This window comes from Trachurus trachurus (assembly GCF_905171665.1).
Source record: "Trachurus trachurus genome assembly, chromosome: 11".
NCBI lineage: Eukaryota > Metazoa > Chordata > Actinopteri > Carangiformes > Carangidae > Trachurus > Trachurus trachurus.
Genome location: NC_139904.1, coordinates 22367113 through 22385543, shown reverse-complemented (window position 1 = coordinate 22385543; position 18431 = coordinate 22367113). Strand labels below are relative to the sequence as shown.

The following is an 18431-nucleotide window of genomic DNA, read 5'->3' as shown; positions in this document are numbered from 1 at the left end:
CCACTGTTGCACACGACGGTTCATGCATCTGTCGACAGAGGGACATATGTTTCGGAGGGTGTCTGTTTTCGCTCCATGGGTTCAAATGTAGTCCACAGAACATGCGTGCTCCCAGTAGACATAAGAGGTCAGATCATGTATAATTGAGCATCAAGAACTTATCTCTAAATGACAGATGTGTAGAGCAGCATTTATAACTGAAGTCTTCGATTTCACGGCCAATTCTGTGCTTGGCCTACAAATAATGCCAGAATCGCAATGTTAAAAAAAAAAAAAAAAAATCAGTGCATCAACCAGGAAAAAAAAAAAAATTATATATATATTATATTTCTGAAAAATGAAAATGCACTCCTATTCACAAAAGTGCCAACCCGACCAACAAAGACTGGAGGTTCTTATGTATCTGTCTTTGACTTAGATTTTTTTTTTCCTTTATATCTTTTATTTACTTGAATGTGCACACATTTTGTGCAAACATTGCTGCTCTCTTTTCCTTATCTTTAAAGTTACATTTTTGGCCATCATTTCTTTGGAAAAGTGGCATTCTTTACTGTGGGCACCTAAAAGGAAATAAGGAAGTGTAATAGTCTGGGGCGGGAAAGGACTCGGTTTACCAACGTTAAGAACTGGTCTTTCCAGCGACGTGTTGTCCGTTGGTGTGATGGTCCCCACTGTTACAGTCTTCTAATGGTTTTCACTGTGCATAGCTAAGCTGCAATGTTTTTGGAATGAATTACCGAATTGATTTCATGTGGTGGATACAGTGGAGTATAATATTTAGCATTTCCCGGAGATCGCGGCCTACAGCCAGTCCCTCTTTGTTCAAAAAGAAACTCTGCGCTGACAGAAATATTGTAGTACTTAAATGTGGCACATGATGCAAATTGTGGAAACTGAAGCGACTATCATTGCGGACAATTGCAGGTACTAACCCTACACTTAGTTTACCAAAGTTTTGTCATCCTGGAGGCTGGTTTAAATTATTTTCTTTGTTTTGTTTTCAATAGTAATTGGCTAGTGTTGACCCAGTCAGTATGACTGAGAGATTGCTTCAGGCCATTTAAAAGTTGCTTCTTTTCATTAGAAGCTGCACGAGCTCAGTCCCTCTTATCTCGGTTTTCTTTTCTCTCGAGTTTGTGTAGTGTTTAGGGACGTAGATCTGCAAAAAATAATCCAGAAGACTGCAATAAATACTGTCCAAAAATCAGGCACCCGGAAGCAAAGATCCACCTACAAACTGCTCTCAAAGGTGACACTCCTTCCACTGGGTGGAGCTAAAAGAGGCAACTACTTGACACTTTTATAAGATAAAAAAATCTGGGATTCAGAAATTGTGCAGTGATTTACATTAAAAAGTATTATAAGTTAAACTATATGTATGTTCTGATACATTCACAGGGATTCAGATGCAATTCTAATCACTTCTGAGAAGTGGAGAAAAAGTCTCATTAGAATATGTCACAGGAAAAAAAAATACAACAGGAGGTGAGGATACAAGCCTTTTCTGCTTTTCTTGATCTTTTTCTTGATCAGGATATTCTGGGCTATATTTTTGGATAATTGTGTTTAGAGTACAAGTTTGTCTTAGTCAGGCTGCATGATCAGGAACCTTGTTGTCTATGGGGGATTGAACAGACATCACTAAATATCTCAAATCTGACTTGTCTTCCGTCCTAGAAGCTGTTCATGTAAATCTAAAGCCATGCTTGGCTTGGTCAAGTAATGTTGTCTACGCTACAAATGTTTACAATGCTACATGTTTGTAAAGTACTTTTCATATGCCATCACTGACCAGTCCTGACATATTCTTGGCTCTGGTCCTCTCATTTCTTTTACATGTATTTATTTTCTCTTTTCTTGTTGGTGATTTTTTTATTTGCTCAAAATTACCCATCTTAAACTGTGACTTGACCTGACTTTACCGACGGTATGAATGAGTGACGAGAAACTAATACACTTCAGCTGAACATGACACACAAACATGAACATGAAAAAAAAAATACATACAGGAAATGGCAACAATATAAAAAAAAATGTAAAGAAAATATATTGAATTTAAAGTTGTTCAGTGGAAATACTGTACAAAACAAATAAAGTTATGTTGCAACTCTTTAATGTTTATGTTTCTTGTGTTTCAGCGACTTGTGTGCAATGTAGTGTTGTAGTCAAGACCACCTTATCCGAGACCATTTTCAAGACCATTACTGTTTTCAGTGCCAGTATTCACAACAATCATGTGGCTTGATGTTTATATATTATTCCTCAACTAAAAAGAAAACGAGTAGATTCTGAGACAAGACCAAGACCTTGAAAATGTGGTGTCGAGTACCACTACACTAGTGTAATGTATACCTCAGTCAGTGTACAACAGAGAGGGATAACAATATGAAATAGCTTGCAAACTATCTCATATATAGTTACTTAATGTATTTATTTTATGTTTACCGGTAATCTAACAGGCCAAAACCATTGTTGATGAAATGTATTTTCATTGATCCCTATCAAAAAGCACATAGGCAATAATGTCTTCATCCTGCAGGTGGCAGCATAGCACCGAGCCTGGTTGTTACCTGCAATTAAACAGTGATGAAGAAGAAGTATCCAAAGTTATGACCGGAAGTCAGTTTTTTTTCTGGCTCACGCTGCTGAGGAAACCGCAGTTCACAGTCACACCAGCTATTTCCTCCTGGACTCTGAAGGTAAACACTTCTCCTACACCAGGGACGGCGGGATATAATCCAGAGACAGGTGCATGTGTAGTCAACCTGTGTCTGTAGATATCCATGTCCAGCATCACTGGGTTACAGCTCGGGATGTTTCAGCTGTTTCAGCTGCAACTGGCGGCGGGTTAGCGTTAGCTAGCGTGTGTTAGCTAACATAATATGAAAGCAAGTGGAGAAACGAAAGCTAGAGAGGACAAGACGGGCTGGTTCATGAATCCTTGTGAGGTTTTCTGTAAAATGTGCAAATGCTCAGGCCGAGATTAAGCTTTATTTTTTTGAGGCATGAACACGCTGTGCTGTGGAAACGAGTAACGTTAGGTCACACAAACACACAACCAGCCCAGTTTAGAGGTGACTGCTGTTGGCTTCAATTATGTACAAATAACCCAGTACACAGTGTATATACGAAACATATCTTCGAGGCTTCAGTTCAGTGTTTACCGACCACAAAGACCTGTGTTTATCCTCAACATTTCAGCATTAGTGTGGTTCACGGTGACGCTAAACGTGTCCGTACTGCGGAGGACGTCCGTTAAAACCATGAGGACCTAATTTCTCTAAGTTTTAACTCAATATCCATTAGATGCTTCAGTCGCTTTATACCCGAGGCTGTCTTTCTCTGTACAGCCTCTATCGGACCCAGGGAAGAAGGAAAAAAAAACGTGTTTCTGATGTTTCAATTTTCACTGCGTCATTTGTAGGAATTGCCAAAAGCACTTAAACAGGCGGCTTAAATGTGAACTGGTCTCACTGCTTGTGTTAGAAATTTGGTCGCACCTCCTTGCTGACGACCAAAAACGTGACTATTTAATTCCCAGAGATGAAAAAGCAAGACACAGATGAGTGCGCCACCCAGGGCAGCGAGGACTGTCCAGCTGCAGCAGGAGGGACCGAGTCTCCCGCTGTTGCTAAGGACAGCTCCGACAGCAACAGCCCCAAAGAGTCTGAGCCGCAGACCCCACAGACAGACACCCCTCCACAGGCAGAGGAGGCAGCAAGTGAAGGTAAATTATACAATGTTGACGTGACTGTGCCTTTTTTTAACATGAGAACTATGTTTAGTTTAGATTAATAATTTATATACAAAATAACATTTTGTCTGAGAGGAGATGCTTTGTACCGGATTTAGCTTGCTAGCTACTTTCCATCTGTAGTCCATGGGCAGGTAAGAACAATAAAAAGATTTTTAAAAATGGTCAATAACAAAGCAAACATCCATAGTATACACATGCATATACACCCAGTCACACGTCACAAACATTCAGGTACAATGAACAGCGTGGTCAGAAGGGAGAGAACTTTACTGTTCCCAAAAGCTTGGCCTCTTATATTTACATATTACATGTTGTAAGCTGTTTTTTTGGTCTGTACACAACAACATCTATTGCAAGTCTGAGGGTCTAAGGGCAGGTGATGTTGTTATGATGCTATGTAAAGGCATTTGAGACAAACTGTAAAAAAAAAAAATAATAATAATAATAATAATAATAATAATAAAAACTGGCTATACAAATAAACTTGCCTTGCCTCTTTTTATATATTTTTTTTTTCTCCTTCCTTTGTGTCTAGTTGCAACACCGGCACTGTCTCAGTGTGACATGGCCGAGGAGCTGAGCCGGCAGTTGGAGGACATCCTCAGCACCTACTGCCGGGAAACCATTTCAGATGACGCCAGCGCCCTCCCCAATGGCCAGTCACACAGCCCCGAGCTCAACGGTTTGACTAATGAGAAGGAAGACGAGAAGTCGGAGAAGGCCAAAGTCAATGGAGGTGACAGCGGGGTGGAGAAAGAGCAGAAGAAGACTCAGGAGAAGAAGAAAGTGAAGGGTCTGGGTAAGGAGAGACTTTTTATCTATTGTTCTCTGTCAAGGGAGAATATATTTTTTATTGATTGATGATATTATTTATCAGACTATCATATTCATTAAACAGGTTAATTTGCTTAAGAAACTAAACATGATGAGGCCTATTCTGTTGTCTTTCAAACTGATTGTGTCATATCTGTTTCTCCTCTGTGTAGGGAAGGAGATCACCCTCCTCATGCAGACTCTGAACACACTGAGCACACCAGAAGAAAAGCTTGCAGGTCTTTGTAAGAAGTATGCTGAACTGGTGAGTGGCTTCTGCACAGTGTAACATTTAAAAGTTGTCCATACAATGACTTTAGGGGAATGTGTTTTTAATTTATCTTTATTAGTATTTTAGATAATTTATTTTTCCTCTCCAGACATTACTTTGGTTTTCTGATTTCAGCCGTTCATGTGTCAGTTCAGTAAACCACATGATGATAGACTCAAGCCTGGCTCATGTATAGTATTTTTTCTGTACATTCCATATTAAAGAAAAGAAAAGAAAAAGAGAAATAACAGAGTGGTGCAGCTGCTCTCATAGGATTTCACACATATTTCTAGGGAACACTCTCTATTTATACGACTAGAAACTCATATTTGTCTTGACTTAAGATAGAAAAAGAAAAATGTTATCACATGAGGCAGGACACGATAGTGTGGGCAAACAGAGTGTATGTCAAAGTGATGTCAAACAGACACAGAGTGATGCTACAGTATGTAGAGTCTTCACCTCAATCTGTGCCAGGATGTTTTTGCAGGTTTGAGCCTTAGGCATTTTTAATTTAGTGAGTAATGTAAAAAAAAAAAAAAAAAAAAAAGTAAACATCTCTGCTGTACAGTAGGTCATGTAGACATTACATAACATTTTAACTGCTGAAGTGAGTCATTCAAAGAGATGCAGTTTTGGTATGTATGTGCTCATAATTTGTCAAACTTGTTGTAGAACAGGTTGAATTCATTAGCCTCGTCCTCATCACCCAGTTCTGCCTCGCTCTTATTCTGCTCAGTGCTGTGCTGCAGCTTCCCGTCTGTGAGGGAGCTTTGCAGGTCATTAATCTGGTGTCCCAAGATAGAGACACAGTCTTGCAGTGACAATACTCCCACGTAGATGCTGAGGCTGGAGAGGGACATGGGAGACAAGGAACACAGGGCATTGTGCTCCCCAGACTGGCACCTAGTTTAAATTATGTTTTCCCTTTTTATTCACTGAAGCCAGTAATATCCCCCCAACACCCTCCTCTCTTCTTCTGCAGTCCTCCTTCTGTGTGATATTTTTTACAATAACCATGTTTGTGCATGTAGGTTTAGAGGACAGACCATGTCTTTGAATGTGCGGGGACACTCAGACAGTAGCAAAAAATGACCTGGATTGATGAGTGTGAAAACTGGTCAATTCATTTTACCCTCAAAACACAACATTTAGTATCTTTATTTAACAAAAGCCAATGTGTTTGCGACAGCTGGAAGAACACCGCAACACCCAGAAGCAGATGAAAGTGCTGCAGAAGAAGCAGAACCAGCTGGTGCAGGAGAAGGACAACCTGAGGAACGAGCACAGCAAGGCCATCCTGGCTCGCAGCAAGCTGGAGAGTCTGTGCAGGGAGCTGCAGAGACACAACCGCACTCTCAAGGTACACAACAGCCACCACCTATTGTGAATATAGTAAGGCTGGGACAATATACGTTTCTCCACATTTGACTCTTTTACGATTTAAATTGTGATTCTTCGATATTGCCAATTTTTGCAATTCATGCGAAAAAGTTGAATGATGATGTCTACAGAGTCAGGAGCCATATTTCCCCTAAAAAATGCACATCATCAGTTTTTAAGATTCAGCAGCAATAAATGTGTATACCATTTTAAACTGCCACATTTAGCTGAACTTACACTGTCTTTTCAAAAGCCTGGACTGTAGGGATGTGAATCTTTGGGTGTCTCGATTCGATACAAAATCAATTCTCATATGCACATGCACATACAGTAGATATGCATCATCTGTAACAACGGCGCTGCGCTCTCCAGCTGGTTCACCTGCAGCTCCACAGATGAGCTGTCAAGAGTCCCTCTCTCTTCAGCCTGGGGTTTGGCTGCACTTTGTATGAAAAGAGTCCAAATGTGAAGATCTAACCTCCATCTGAGGCTGATCAGCTGATTCAGAGCTCAGTGGATGTGGCTGCTCAGCTGTAGCAGCGTCTGTTTTATAACAGCAAGAAAAAAAACAGCGATCCTCTCTCTTGGATAGAGCGTCAGGTTGCTGATCAGCACAAGCCTAGTCACAGACATTCAAGTTAACGGTTATTAATTGGTTAAAGAGGGTCGGTTATCTTAGCTTGCTGCAATGCTGGGTATGGAAGCCTGTGAGGGCGGCGGATATTTGATTTTTGAAGTTTATGAATCGATTCAGAATCGTAGAGGATACGAATCGTGATTCTTACATGAATCGATTTTTCTCTCATCCCTAGAATATAGATTTTTAATTTATGCATGGACTTGATTAATGACAGGCCAGCTCCTGTATATTCATCAGATTATTTAAATGTGCCCTTTGGTCTCTTCCTAAAGTTTTGAAAAGAATTGACTTGTCACAGATGTTAGTCAGACTGTAGTCATAGAAGTCTATGACTGGAGTTTCTCTCCTCGGACAGTGATTATGAGTTTGTCATATTCCTCCTCTTTCCCCCCGTGCAGGAAGAAGGGATGCAGAGAACTCGTCTAGAGGAGGAGAAGAGGAAGGAGGTCACCTCTCATTTCCAGGTGACGCTAAACGACATTCAGACTCAGATGGAGCAGCACAACGAAAGAAACGCCAGCCTGAGGCAGGAGAACACGGAGCTGGCTGAGAAACTGAAGAAGCTGTATGAGCAGTACAAACTACGGGAGGAGGTGAGGGGGGCGTTTGAAGTGCGGTGTGTGTGTGTGTGTGTGTGTGAATCCCTTTTGATTCCAAACCGCTAGTTGAATGTTTCATAACTGGGATTTCAGTGAGTGTTTGATCTGTCTGACCTTGTGTGACCTTCACCAGCACATAGACAAAGTGGTGAAGCACAAGGACCTACAGCAACAGCTGGTGGACGCCAAGCTGCACCAGGCCCAGGAGCTGCTGAAGGAGTCAGAGGATCGCCACGACAGAGAGAAAGACTTTGTAATGACCAACACACACACACACACACACACACACAACCAAAATATATCCTGTAGTTCTATACAAATGTAATGATTATGTGTGTGGTACCCCTTCCCCAGCTGCTGAAAGAAGCGGTGGAGTCTCAGAGGATGTGTGAGCTGATGAAGCAGCAGGAGGTTCACCTCAAACAGCAGGTTACCATGACTCCCCGTTCTTACCTCTTTATAACTCAACTGTGTTTGACCTGACATTGAAAAGACTTTGCTATGGTGTCTCAAATGGTCAAAAGTGTGCTACATTGTTTTCCAGCTGTCCCTCTACACAGAGAAGTTTGAGGAGTTCCAGACGACTTTGTCCAAGAGCAACGAAGTCTTCACCACTTTCAAGCAGGAGATGGAGAAGGTGAAGTGTCAGTGTGACTGTGAGGCTTCCAGAGGGAGAGTGAAGCTGTTTTTTTACATTTTGCATGACGTGACAGTCTTGTATTCTTTTGTGACAGATGACCAAAAAGATCAAAAAGCTGGAGAAGGAGACGGCCATGTATCGATCCAGGTGGGAGAGCAGCAACAAGGCTCTTCTTGAGATGGCAGAGGAGGTAAAGCCAGAAAAACAGAAAATTGCAATTGCAAAATCAGTGCAGTACTCGAAACGAAATCAGTTAGGGCTGTCAACCTTCCCCCAAATCAGATTGGAATTTCTAATGCTTCTAATGTTAAATATTCAAGTTATATTCAAATTTTTTATGTTTTTTTTTATTGTTTTTTTGCTCATTATATACACCTACCAGCTTATTATTATGTCCCGTGTCCACTAAACTTTAGGGCAGTCCAACCAAATCTGTTATGTAACATTTGCAATACACTTAAAGCAGATATCAGCTTCACGGCCGTTTCGGCTAATGCTGCGTTCAAGGCAGGCTTTTGAAACCGTAAGTTACAGCTTCAAGTCACAACTACGACTTGGTAGCGTTCCAGGTAACCCGTAGCTCGTGTTTTTACCATCCTGTTGTCTGTGAAAGTTCCCTATAACGGCCACTCGTAACTTCCGACCCGTGAACTCGTACCAGATCGAACTGGTATGACTTCACAGGAAGGAAAAACACAAAGTACGAGTTTCTTTGAACGCACCATGAGTTAGCAGCCCCCGCCCTTGTCAGGCATCAATTGGTCCTCGTGCTACGTCACCACATTCACGCGCATCCCTTGGCTGCACACACAGCCCTTCATGCCGTTCTCTCTCCTCATTGGATAACACTTGTATCCCACAAGGAAAATTTTCTCCTCGGGTTACAGCAGAGCAGAGTGACGGAGAGACTCGTGTTTAGGCTGAAATACTTCATGTAAGTGATTGCTGACGGAAAATAGGACTATTTAGGACTTATATTAACAAAAACATTCCACTGATATCTGCTTTAAGTTTTACCAACTCAATATGAAACTTCAAGAAGGGAAATGTTGTGTGGGAACACGTAGGCGCATCGCCCCAGTCAAATAAATGGGCAATTAAAAAAACTCTGCTCGTAAATTTGAAGCTGCAGTTCTACGCCGTGCACAATAACAAAATTGTTTGTTTTACCCACATCTTTACTACCCTGAACGTTGCGACGCACATCGTTAATTTGCGCCGTTGTGGAAGGCACGCGTTCAAACGTCAGTTTCCACCTTCGAATGTTCAAATTTTTAACATACCGGTAATTTCAATTCTGTTCGAATGGTGAAGTTTGCTCTGACAGCCCTAGTATCAATATTTTCTTACACCCCTTCTAGCTATGTGTGTGTGGATGTTTGATAACAAAAGGATCATACATTTTCTATTAGTGGTCTGTGAACTTTTCCATTTGTAGTTTAAATACCTCCAGTAATTCCAGTGAATTACCTGCTGCAGAAAATGCAAAACCTTCAGTCAGTACAAAATAGTTTTGCTACTAGCTTTATAAATATGAGGATATGACATAACATTTTTTCAAATTGTGTTCATTCACATACTTAGATGATCTTTGTCCGTTTGTTCACAGAAAGCCATGCGGGACCGGGAGTTTGAGGCTCTTCAGGGTAAAGTCCAGCGGCTGGAGAAGCTGCGTCGGGCGCTCAAAGTGGAGCGGAACGAGCTCAACAAGAAGGTCCAGAACCTCAGCGGTCAGCCAGGCGGCACGGCAGCAGCCTCCGCCTCCGACCCAGGGACCGACTCCCCCTCTCCACCACCTACAGACTCTGTGCTGGAGCCCACCAGCTCCTGCCCCGTCCCCGACAACGCCCCCTGCTCCCACTCCTGCCACTGTGACCCTGAACTGGACGCAGACCCCCTACTAGGAGAAGCAACCGCTCTGCCTGTCAGCGTGCAGGAATGAGGCTACGCTGCTAACACGTCTCCTTCTCTCTCCCCCCCCCCTCCCCTTCTCCAGCATCAAGCCACCAAAAGATAAGCCACCAGCCTGCAAGCCGCTACTGCTCCGCTGGGAGAAGCTGATGTTAAACACTGGTCCAGGAGCAGATCAGAAAGTCACACCTTTATATTCTTAGAGCAGAATATCTGGAAGGATTCACTTTATCTCCTCCCACTATCCTGTGCAGGCTTTATAAGGTGATGAGAAGACTGTGCCTCTTCTGTCAGCACATTTACATGCACATTATAAATCACTAAATGTGAATAATTTGATTAAGATAACAGTTTGATTAAACGATTAACATGCTTTGCGATAAGCCAATTTCCCCACTCTAATTAAGATTCCATGATTCATTTATTAATTTTCACAAGCATGCATGGCAGCCCACAGGAAATAAAGAGGAAAAACCAAGGAATTTTAATGTTTCCTCTTCAAAATGATACATTATTTCAAAATAAAAGCCCCAAAAGTCCCAGACATTTGTTCCCAGTTATCATTCTAGAGGTGTGTAGACATATCAGAGTAATTTTAGATGTACAAGCTGTGTTAAACTTAATATCTTGCCTAAGTAATACAACACTGTTTACACGATAGATCACTAGTGTGTATGTAAATGTACTGACCGACTCTGTGTTGTGCTGTTTGACTACACATTCCCTTTCTGACTCACATCCAACCGTAGAACTGCACGACAAGATAAATAACATTGCTGCTTAGGTTGATACCAGCCTAACAGGAGAATGGCAGGAGGAGTCCTCAGAGTGTGTGTGTGTGAGAGTGTGTATGTCTGTCTCATTTGCATCATGAGCTATGTGTTCACTCGTAGACCATTTTTTGAAAAAGGACTTCTGTTTTCCTGTTTGTGTCAAACTGCTTCATTTGTGGTGTTTGATGTTTATTTTGGTCTGTATTATCTTATTCAAGCATAATCTCTGAAATATATCCAGCATACAAAGCACCATTGTTAAACTAAATCATTTTAGTTTTTGTTGATTTAGACGTTTTTATAAAAGTGGCACTTTTACAACAAACTTCATTCCTAACATGTCTGAGTTCAGTTGCCCTTAATTTTGTTTTGTGTTTTTTTTTTTTTTTTCACTGCTGTAACCATGCCAACAACAACCACTTTGCTCCCATCTTTATGTTCTGGTGTGGCTGCTGTGTGTATATGTATGTGTGTGTGGGTGGGTGGGGTGGGGTTCCACGGCAAAGATTGTGTCCCTCCGGCCCTGGTCATTTGCAGTAGTATGTAATCAGGTTTTATCAAGAGAATGTCAAAGGACCTCTATGCAATGCTTTCCTCTTGGTTTTATTCTGTGGCAGTCCAAACTGACAAGCACTTAGCTGAGAATGTAAACTCATTATATCCACTGTCCTGCATGGATGTACTGTATAAATAGAAAACATATCTCACAGCAGAACTCTATTCTATTTTTTTTTTTTTTTTTTTTTGCTTACCGTAAGTTTGAACCTGGTTTGTTCAGCTAGTCTCCGTTGTTTGACATTGAGTGTAATATCATTCATCTCTCTGATGCTTTTAAAAGATGAGCTGAGTGGGAATAAGAAGAAAAAAAAGAGGGAAAACCGTATTTGGATTCTGAATTGTAGTTTTTCTCCAGAAACATGCATTTCTCCTCTGACATTTTTATTTTTTACTCAATATGTAGCATCGATAAGAAGGATAACTCATAGAAGCAGTCAATTCAACTTGAATATCAATGGCAAACCTAATTTTCTTCCATTGTCCCACAGGACATGCTCATTATATCACCTCCTGTGTCAGATATGGAGGTTCATTGACCATGAGAAGGAACCAAAGATGTTTCCTTTTTTGTCTTTTGCAGTACTTTTATCTGGCTGTGTATATTTTGTTTCTTGTTAAATAAAAGATGTAACAGTGTTTGACGTGTTTGCATATTTATTTGAAAATAACATCATCAGTGCATCTTTCTAGAGTTAGAAAGACTGGCCACTATAAAAGTTGATCTTATTACACATGAAAGCAGGGTATAGCAACATCTTGCATTGAGCTGTATAGTGATGCTTCAGGTAAATTTCTGGTTATTGTGGTATATTGATGTGTTGATGAGAAGAAGTGATCACCGCTGACACGTCTTTTCTTGCATTCAAAAAAGGGTTTATTACAAGAAAGAACAATGTCACAAAAATGCCGAATCCTGGAGTGTCTATGGTGCCAATGTGAGACCTTTCTCTCTCAGTCTGAAGTACTGTCCTGATTTTCTAACCTCCAACATTCCACCTTTTCCAAACAGAAGAATACCTTAACCCAAATGATCCATACATTAAGACAACATGCAACCCCTAGATTTTGTTTTAAAATTGATTTCCATGCATTATGAATGGATGATGGAGAATAGAATGAATGCAGAAAACATGAGGGTATTCTATCCGCCTACCGACATGTATTATAGGAACTAATTAACCATTTTAAAAAATCCCTAAAACGGGACAAAGGCACAACTAGAACTTGTCTATAAAGAGAAATTTTGCTGCGACTGTTTTTTTTTATTACTATAACCGCTAGAGGGCGCACTACCGCCATCCTGCAGTTTGACCCCGGAAGTACGTCACCTTCCTTTTCCGCCGCGGCTCCGGCGCTTCAAGCACGAGTGTTCATCTTTTCTCTTTTTACGGGAGACGCAGTGAACAGACTGGACAGAGCGGCATCACATAGCTGACGAAAATGGTTAGTGTATTCTTCGGTGAAACATTTCCTGCGAGTTACATTTCGTCCTGAACTCCGCTCTTTGTCACACTGAGCCTGTTACTAGCTAGCACATCAGCCCTGGCTAACCGTTAGCTTAGCTTCCCAACGAGCCAGCGTTAACATCAATGTTAGCCGGCTAGTGTTAGCGGAGTGTTGCAGGTGATGCACGATGATTCATCGGCTCGTATCAGCTGCCACAGTCGGACATGTATATCGTCTGTAGTAATAAATAAATATATATTACATAAAGCTTTGTTTGACAACCGACACAATGTTCTCTGTGGTAAAAAAAAAAAAAAAAATTAACGTTGTAACACCCGCGCAACTTATGCAGTAAGCTACGCAGGCATCTAAATTAGCTGACAGCCGCTGGTGTTTCTTCTAAACGGATAAAACTGTCCAGATGTTGATGTCTGTTTCTCCCACAGAAACCCATCCTGCTCCAGGGCCACGAGAGGTCCATCACTCAGATCAAGTACAACAGAGAAGGAGACCTGCTGTTCTCTGTAGCTAAAGACACGGTGAGCTCTTATTTATTAGAACATGCACTTACTGAGTGCTGCTGATGTTTTATTATTCACCATGAGAGTTTGTTCAGTTTCTTATCTGGTATATCTGCACCATGTTTCCCTACCACAGGTAACCAATGTGTGGTACTCTGTCAACGGTGAGAGGCTGGGCACCTACAACGGACACACAGGAGCTGTGTGGTGTGTTGACTGTGACTGTATCCCTTTAAAGAAGTACATGGTCATATGTTGAATAAAAAAAACAACTGAATATATGTTGTTCTCGCTATCTGTGCTAGCTGCTGTCATAAATGTTTGGTTCCTTAACATGTTCTCCCTCAGGGGACACTAAAAATGTATTAACAGGATCAGCCGACAACAGCTGTCGACTGTGGGACTGTGAGACCGGTAAGTAGAAACAGTTTCCCCGATCAGCTGGATTTCAATGTCAGAACGTGAATCTGTATCCCCCCCCCTGCTCCATAGGTAAACAGCTGGCCCTGCTCCACACCAACTCTGCCGTCAGGACGTGCGGCTTCGACTTCAGCGGCAACATCATCATGTTCTCCACAGATAAGCAGATGGGTTACCAGTGCTACCTGAACTTCTTCGACCTGAGGGATCCACAGCAGATTGGTAAATGTCACGCACTGATGCTTTTACTAAGCAGTCATCTTAATAATTGACTCTGACTCTAAAGTTACCTTCTAGACCTGACACATACAGCTTTTCTCAGCATTTATTGTGGATTCATTTGTTTATTAAATGTGATTTGCACAAATTTGTCCAACACCTTTATTAAACTATCATATTACTCACCGTGGAGTCATGATAAACATGATTGATTTATTTAAGTGTCATGCACATTGTTTTTGTGCCCAGCCCACATGGGCTTATAAGACACTAAATACATACATTCAAAAGTGGCTATAGCGTGTTGTCTTAAAGGAAAAGAAAGGAGAATAAAAACAAAAACAAAGAACAAACAGAGCACAGTAAATCAGGAACAAACAGACAGGCGGGCTTCCAGGATACAGAACAACAAGCAGCAAACCATGATCTTATGTAGGATATATCCGTCCTGTCTCAATTTCCAAGCTCCATCAATGAATCTAGCTAGAGCATAGATAAACATATTTCCCACTCAGCTTTTGAATGTTATTGCACGTTGGCTCATAATTTGGTTGTTTTAAAGAAAGAGCAAATGCATATATTATATGATTTGTAATAGTGAGTGAATATCTCTCTGTCTGTCTCTGCAGAGGACAACCAGCCCTACCTGTCAATACCCTGCGCTGACCACAAGATCACCAGTGCCGTGTGGGGGCCTCTGGGAGAGTTTGTCATCGCTGGCCACGAGAACGGAGAATTCAACCAGTTCAGTGCTAAGGTACTAAGAACTAGGCATGGTCATTTCGAGTAACCTAACCTGTTCTTACTCGAATAACCGATTACTTTAATAAAAATAGAATGACTCGTAAATTACTGACACACAGCACAAAATATCAGGTGGTTAATAAGAGTAGAGATTGGAGTTTAAGATGCACATATGGCCCATATGTGCATCTTTATGCCCTGGCTGCCTCGAAGGGGAAAACCTTTTTATTTTTTTCCAGTCATTAGCGGTGCTTATTTACTAGTCCACGCTACATTTTGGCAACTACGCTCCTCTCTGCATCGCATCGTCTCAGGAAATAACTCGTAAGGTTTCAGAATGTTTGCAGGCTGAAAGCCTGACAGACTTGATGATACCCATCGTCTCCCTCCCGATGGCTTACCCCAAGGGAACCACCACAGATTCTTGTAAAAGGTTTGAAAGTTCGAGGCTCGATCCAAAAATGCTTTTACACAGCAAAAAAACATGTTGTTTGATCCGAAACTGTTTAACACTACGAAAAATCCAAACCATGTAGTTTGATCCGAAGCTACACTGTAACTCTAACATGCTATTTTTTACATCCCAGATTAACCGGGTAATAATTCGTAACCGATTAGCAGATTGCCCACTAAGAACGTATAGGAATGTGATATCAATTGATTAAGGATATGAAGCATCAACTGTACACGGGGAAATGTATCTGTCGGTTGGAGGTGTTAGCTTTTACTTAACTGTGTGGATGTCTGTGTCCTCTGTGGACAGTCTGGAGAGATCCTGAAGAAGGCCAAGGAGCACACCAAGCAGATCAATGACATCCAGACATCAGTGGATCTCACCATGTTCATCAGCGCGTCAAAGGACAACACCGCCAAGGTGAGACCCCCGTCTACTCTCAAACACACTGTTTTGCAATACGTGGGTGAAACTAAAGTAAAAGTTGTCCTGTCATGGTGTTTTTTTTTGTTGTTGTTGGTGTTTTTTTTGTATTCGCTGTTAGTCGTACTGTCACTGATGGTCAGTTGTCTCCTGTGCCCCCTCAGCTGTTTGACTGCACCTCTCTGGATCACATCAAGACTTTCAAGACAGAGAGACCCGTCAACTCTGCTGCCATCTCCCCCATCATGGACCATGTAAGACAAAGCTTTCACAGCACCATATAGTATATCCTACTTTGTCATACACCTACTGATACACTTAAATAGGTGCTTTTATCATAGAGTCTTTCTACAAAAATCATCATCTCATGTCTCGTGTGTGATTCAGGTGGTGATGGGAGGTGGACAGGAAGCCATGGAGGTCACCACCACCTCCACCAGGATCGGCAAGTTTGAGGCCAGGTGAGGTCAAATGTGGCAGAGATTGGTTACAGGTCAAGAAAGATAAACTAAACTTTAACCTTCAGCTGCAGGAACACGTGTTTTGACAGATCACATGGGAAAACTATGTGAGATAACATGACTGTGCTGAAGTACTGAAGTGAACCCATCGTTTTTCTTTCCTCAGGTTCTTCCATGCTGCCTATGAAGAGGAGTTTGGCAGGGTCAAGGGTCATTTTGGCCCCATCAACTGTGTGGCATTCCACCCCGATGGCAAGAGGTAAGAGACCAAAAGACTTAACATATAACATCCTTTAGAGCGGGGGTGGCAAACTCATTTTAGTTCAGGGGCCACATAACAGCGCAATTATGGCGCATTTCCACTAGCACGGCTCGGCTCGATGCGGCTCGGCTCGGTTTGGTTGTGTTTCCATTACAACTGAGTATCATTAGTGCCGCCGTGACGTCATTTACACGGCGCCGAGCAACGCTCTAAACTCTGTAAATATATAACTTTAGCAACATTTGAAACATTTTCAGGCGAGAAAGTAGTCGTTTAGATCCCCAACGTGTTGGAAATCTGACAAAATACCAGCTGTTTACAATTTTGTTTCAACGAAGTCGGCATTTAACCGTTCAATATACCTTACCGGAGAGTCTTGCCAGCTCTGAGATCGGCCTGGTTCATTGTAAAACATTTATTTATTGATGTAAATGTGGCGTTTTCTGTGCGTACAGACCCCAAGGCAGTGCTGCTCTTCTGTCTAACCACAAACAAACTTCTGCTACAGCCACAATTGTTAGATTTCATCAATGAGACCAACATTTATCCCCTAAAAAGAGTTTAACCAGCCGGTGGTAAACCTCTAAAAGCCATCGGGTAAGTAAATTAGCGGTCGTTTTCTCCTCGGGGTGACGACCGTAGGCTGGCCGGCGGAGCACGTCAGGAGCCGGGCTGCTGCCTCTGTCGCGGTCGCTGCTCGGACCTGGAGCTTCACTTCTCCGAAAAACATCGGGGCAAACTTCTAAACAGCCGTCGTTTGGATAAACTAACCGCACATTGGGGATCTAAACAGTTACTTTCTTGCATGAAAAAATATTAAAACTTAATAAAGTCACGTACTAACAGAGCCAGTCTCAATATTAGAAATTCTCTGGTAATAACAGGCTTCAGGCTTCAGCAGGAACATTTCTGTTGTCGGTCGTCGCTTCCAGTGACGACACTCATCGGCCAATCAGTGGAAGGCAGTCGGCTGACGTCACGTTTTAGTAACGCTTCGGCTCGCTTGGAACCAGGGCTGAGGTGATACCAAAAGTGTACCTGGTTGCAGGTACTGCGTGCTAGTGGAAACACGCAAATAGCGCGCCGAGCCGAAGCGCGCTAGTGGAAATGCGCCATTTGATCTTAAGTGGGCCGGGCCAGTAAAATAACATAACATAATAAAAATGATAACCTATAAATAACTAGAACTCTCAATGTTTCTCTTTGTTATAGTACAGAAGAAGTCTCGTTATTCTTTGCTTGATTTTATAATCCTGTGTTTTATATTTAAATACTTTGTAATTTTAATTTCCATAAATGCTAAGAAACAAAGTTATTATTGTTGTTAAGTACATTTTTAAGATGTTTGAGATAAATATGTGCAATTTCATCAATATTATACCTCTTCTGTCCTGGCAAATTCATCCTGTGGGCTGGTTTTGCTTAGAGCACACAGATGTCTGGACCCAACAGCTTTGTGTGTCGTCAGTGTGCTCATGTGTTTCTCCTGCTGTGCTCATTGTCTACAGTTACAGCAGTGGAGGAGAGGACGGATACACAAGGATTCATTACTTCGACCCACAGTACTTTGACTTTGAGCTGGAGGCGTAAACAGCCAGGCTCCTGGACCCCACAGCTTCAACAACCATCACACTCAGCCCAGTCAGGAGGAAGGAGTCTTGGACTAGAGTTACACATTACTTCTAATAAAGCAGAAGTGGTTTCCCACAAGGTTTGCGACTGCATCTCAGTGCCAGAGTGTGGTGTTTTTTTAAAGTAATTTTTGTAATATCGCCTGGAAGCATTTGATGGGATCAGAAGCATAAGTGTTCAATTTTTGTACCCTGGAAAAGGTATCGAGACAGGACTTTGAGCCACACTCCCTGATTCCTAAAGTTTATTTAATCTGATTCTACAGCTGCAGTAATTAACACTGTTGTAAGCCATTCCACCATGAACCATAAAAACCCATATAAAATTACTTATTCAAGTCATGTCTGTGTGATCTTTGTTAGTCACTCAATGTGAAAATTCAGTTAAGGTACAACCTAATGCAACAAGGAAAAAAAACATGTGAGGTAGTGCAGTCTGTATTATACAAAGCTTTATTGCTAACACTGGCTGACATGATTTAAACAGTAAAGTGGCATAAAGAAT

General features: G+C 41.7%; 2 protein-coding genes across 2 annotated transcripts; both read left to right on the top strand.

Moving 5' to 3' along the window:
• The first annotated feature begins 2632 nt into the window (after positions 1-2632).
• Positions 2633-11981, top strand: txlna (taxilin alpha). Its single transcript, XM_083981752.1, has 11 exons — positions 2633-2699; positions 3542-3727; positions 4293-4556; positions 4744-4835; positions 6034-6204; positions 7263-7457; positions 7597-7716; positions 7818-7892; positions 8008-8100; positions 8198-8293; positions 9713-11981. The coding sequence occupies exons 2-11, from the start codon at positions 3544-3546 to the stop codon at positions 10043-10045; spliced, it is 1623 nt and encodes a 540-aa protein (XP_083837878.1). The 5' UTR covers positions 2633-2699; positions 3542-3543; the 3' UTR covers positions 10046-11981.
• A 673-nt stretch (positions 11982-12654) lies between these two features.
• Positions 12655-18255, top strand: eif3i (eukaryotic translation initiation factor 3, subunit I). The gene is made up of 11 exons (XM_083981968.1): positions 12655-12788; positions 13238-13330; positions 13449-13536; positions 13661-13726; positions 13805-13954; positions 14581-14708; positions 15459-15569; positions 15737-15826; positions 15960-16033; positions 16200-16292; positions 17804-18255. Exons 1-11 carry the CDS (start codon positions 12786-12788, stop codon positions 17883-17885), a joined length of 978 nt encoding a protein of 325 aa, XP_083838094.1. The 5' UTR covers positions 12655-12785; the 3' UTR covers positions 17886-18255.
• Positions 18256-18431: the final 176 nt, after the last annotated feature.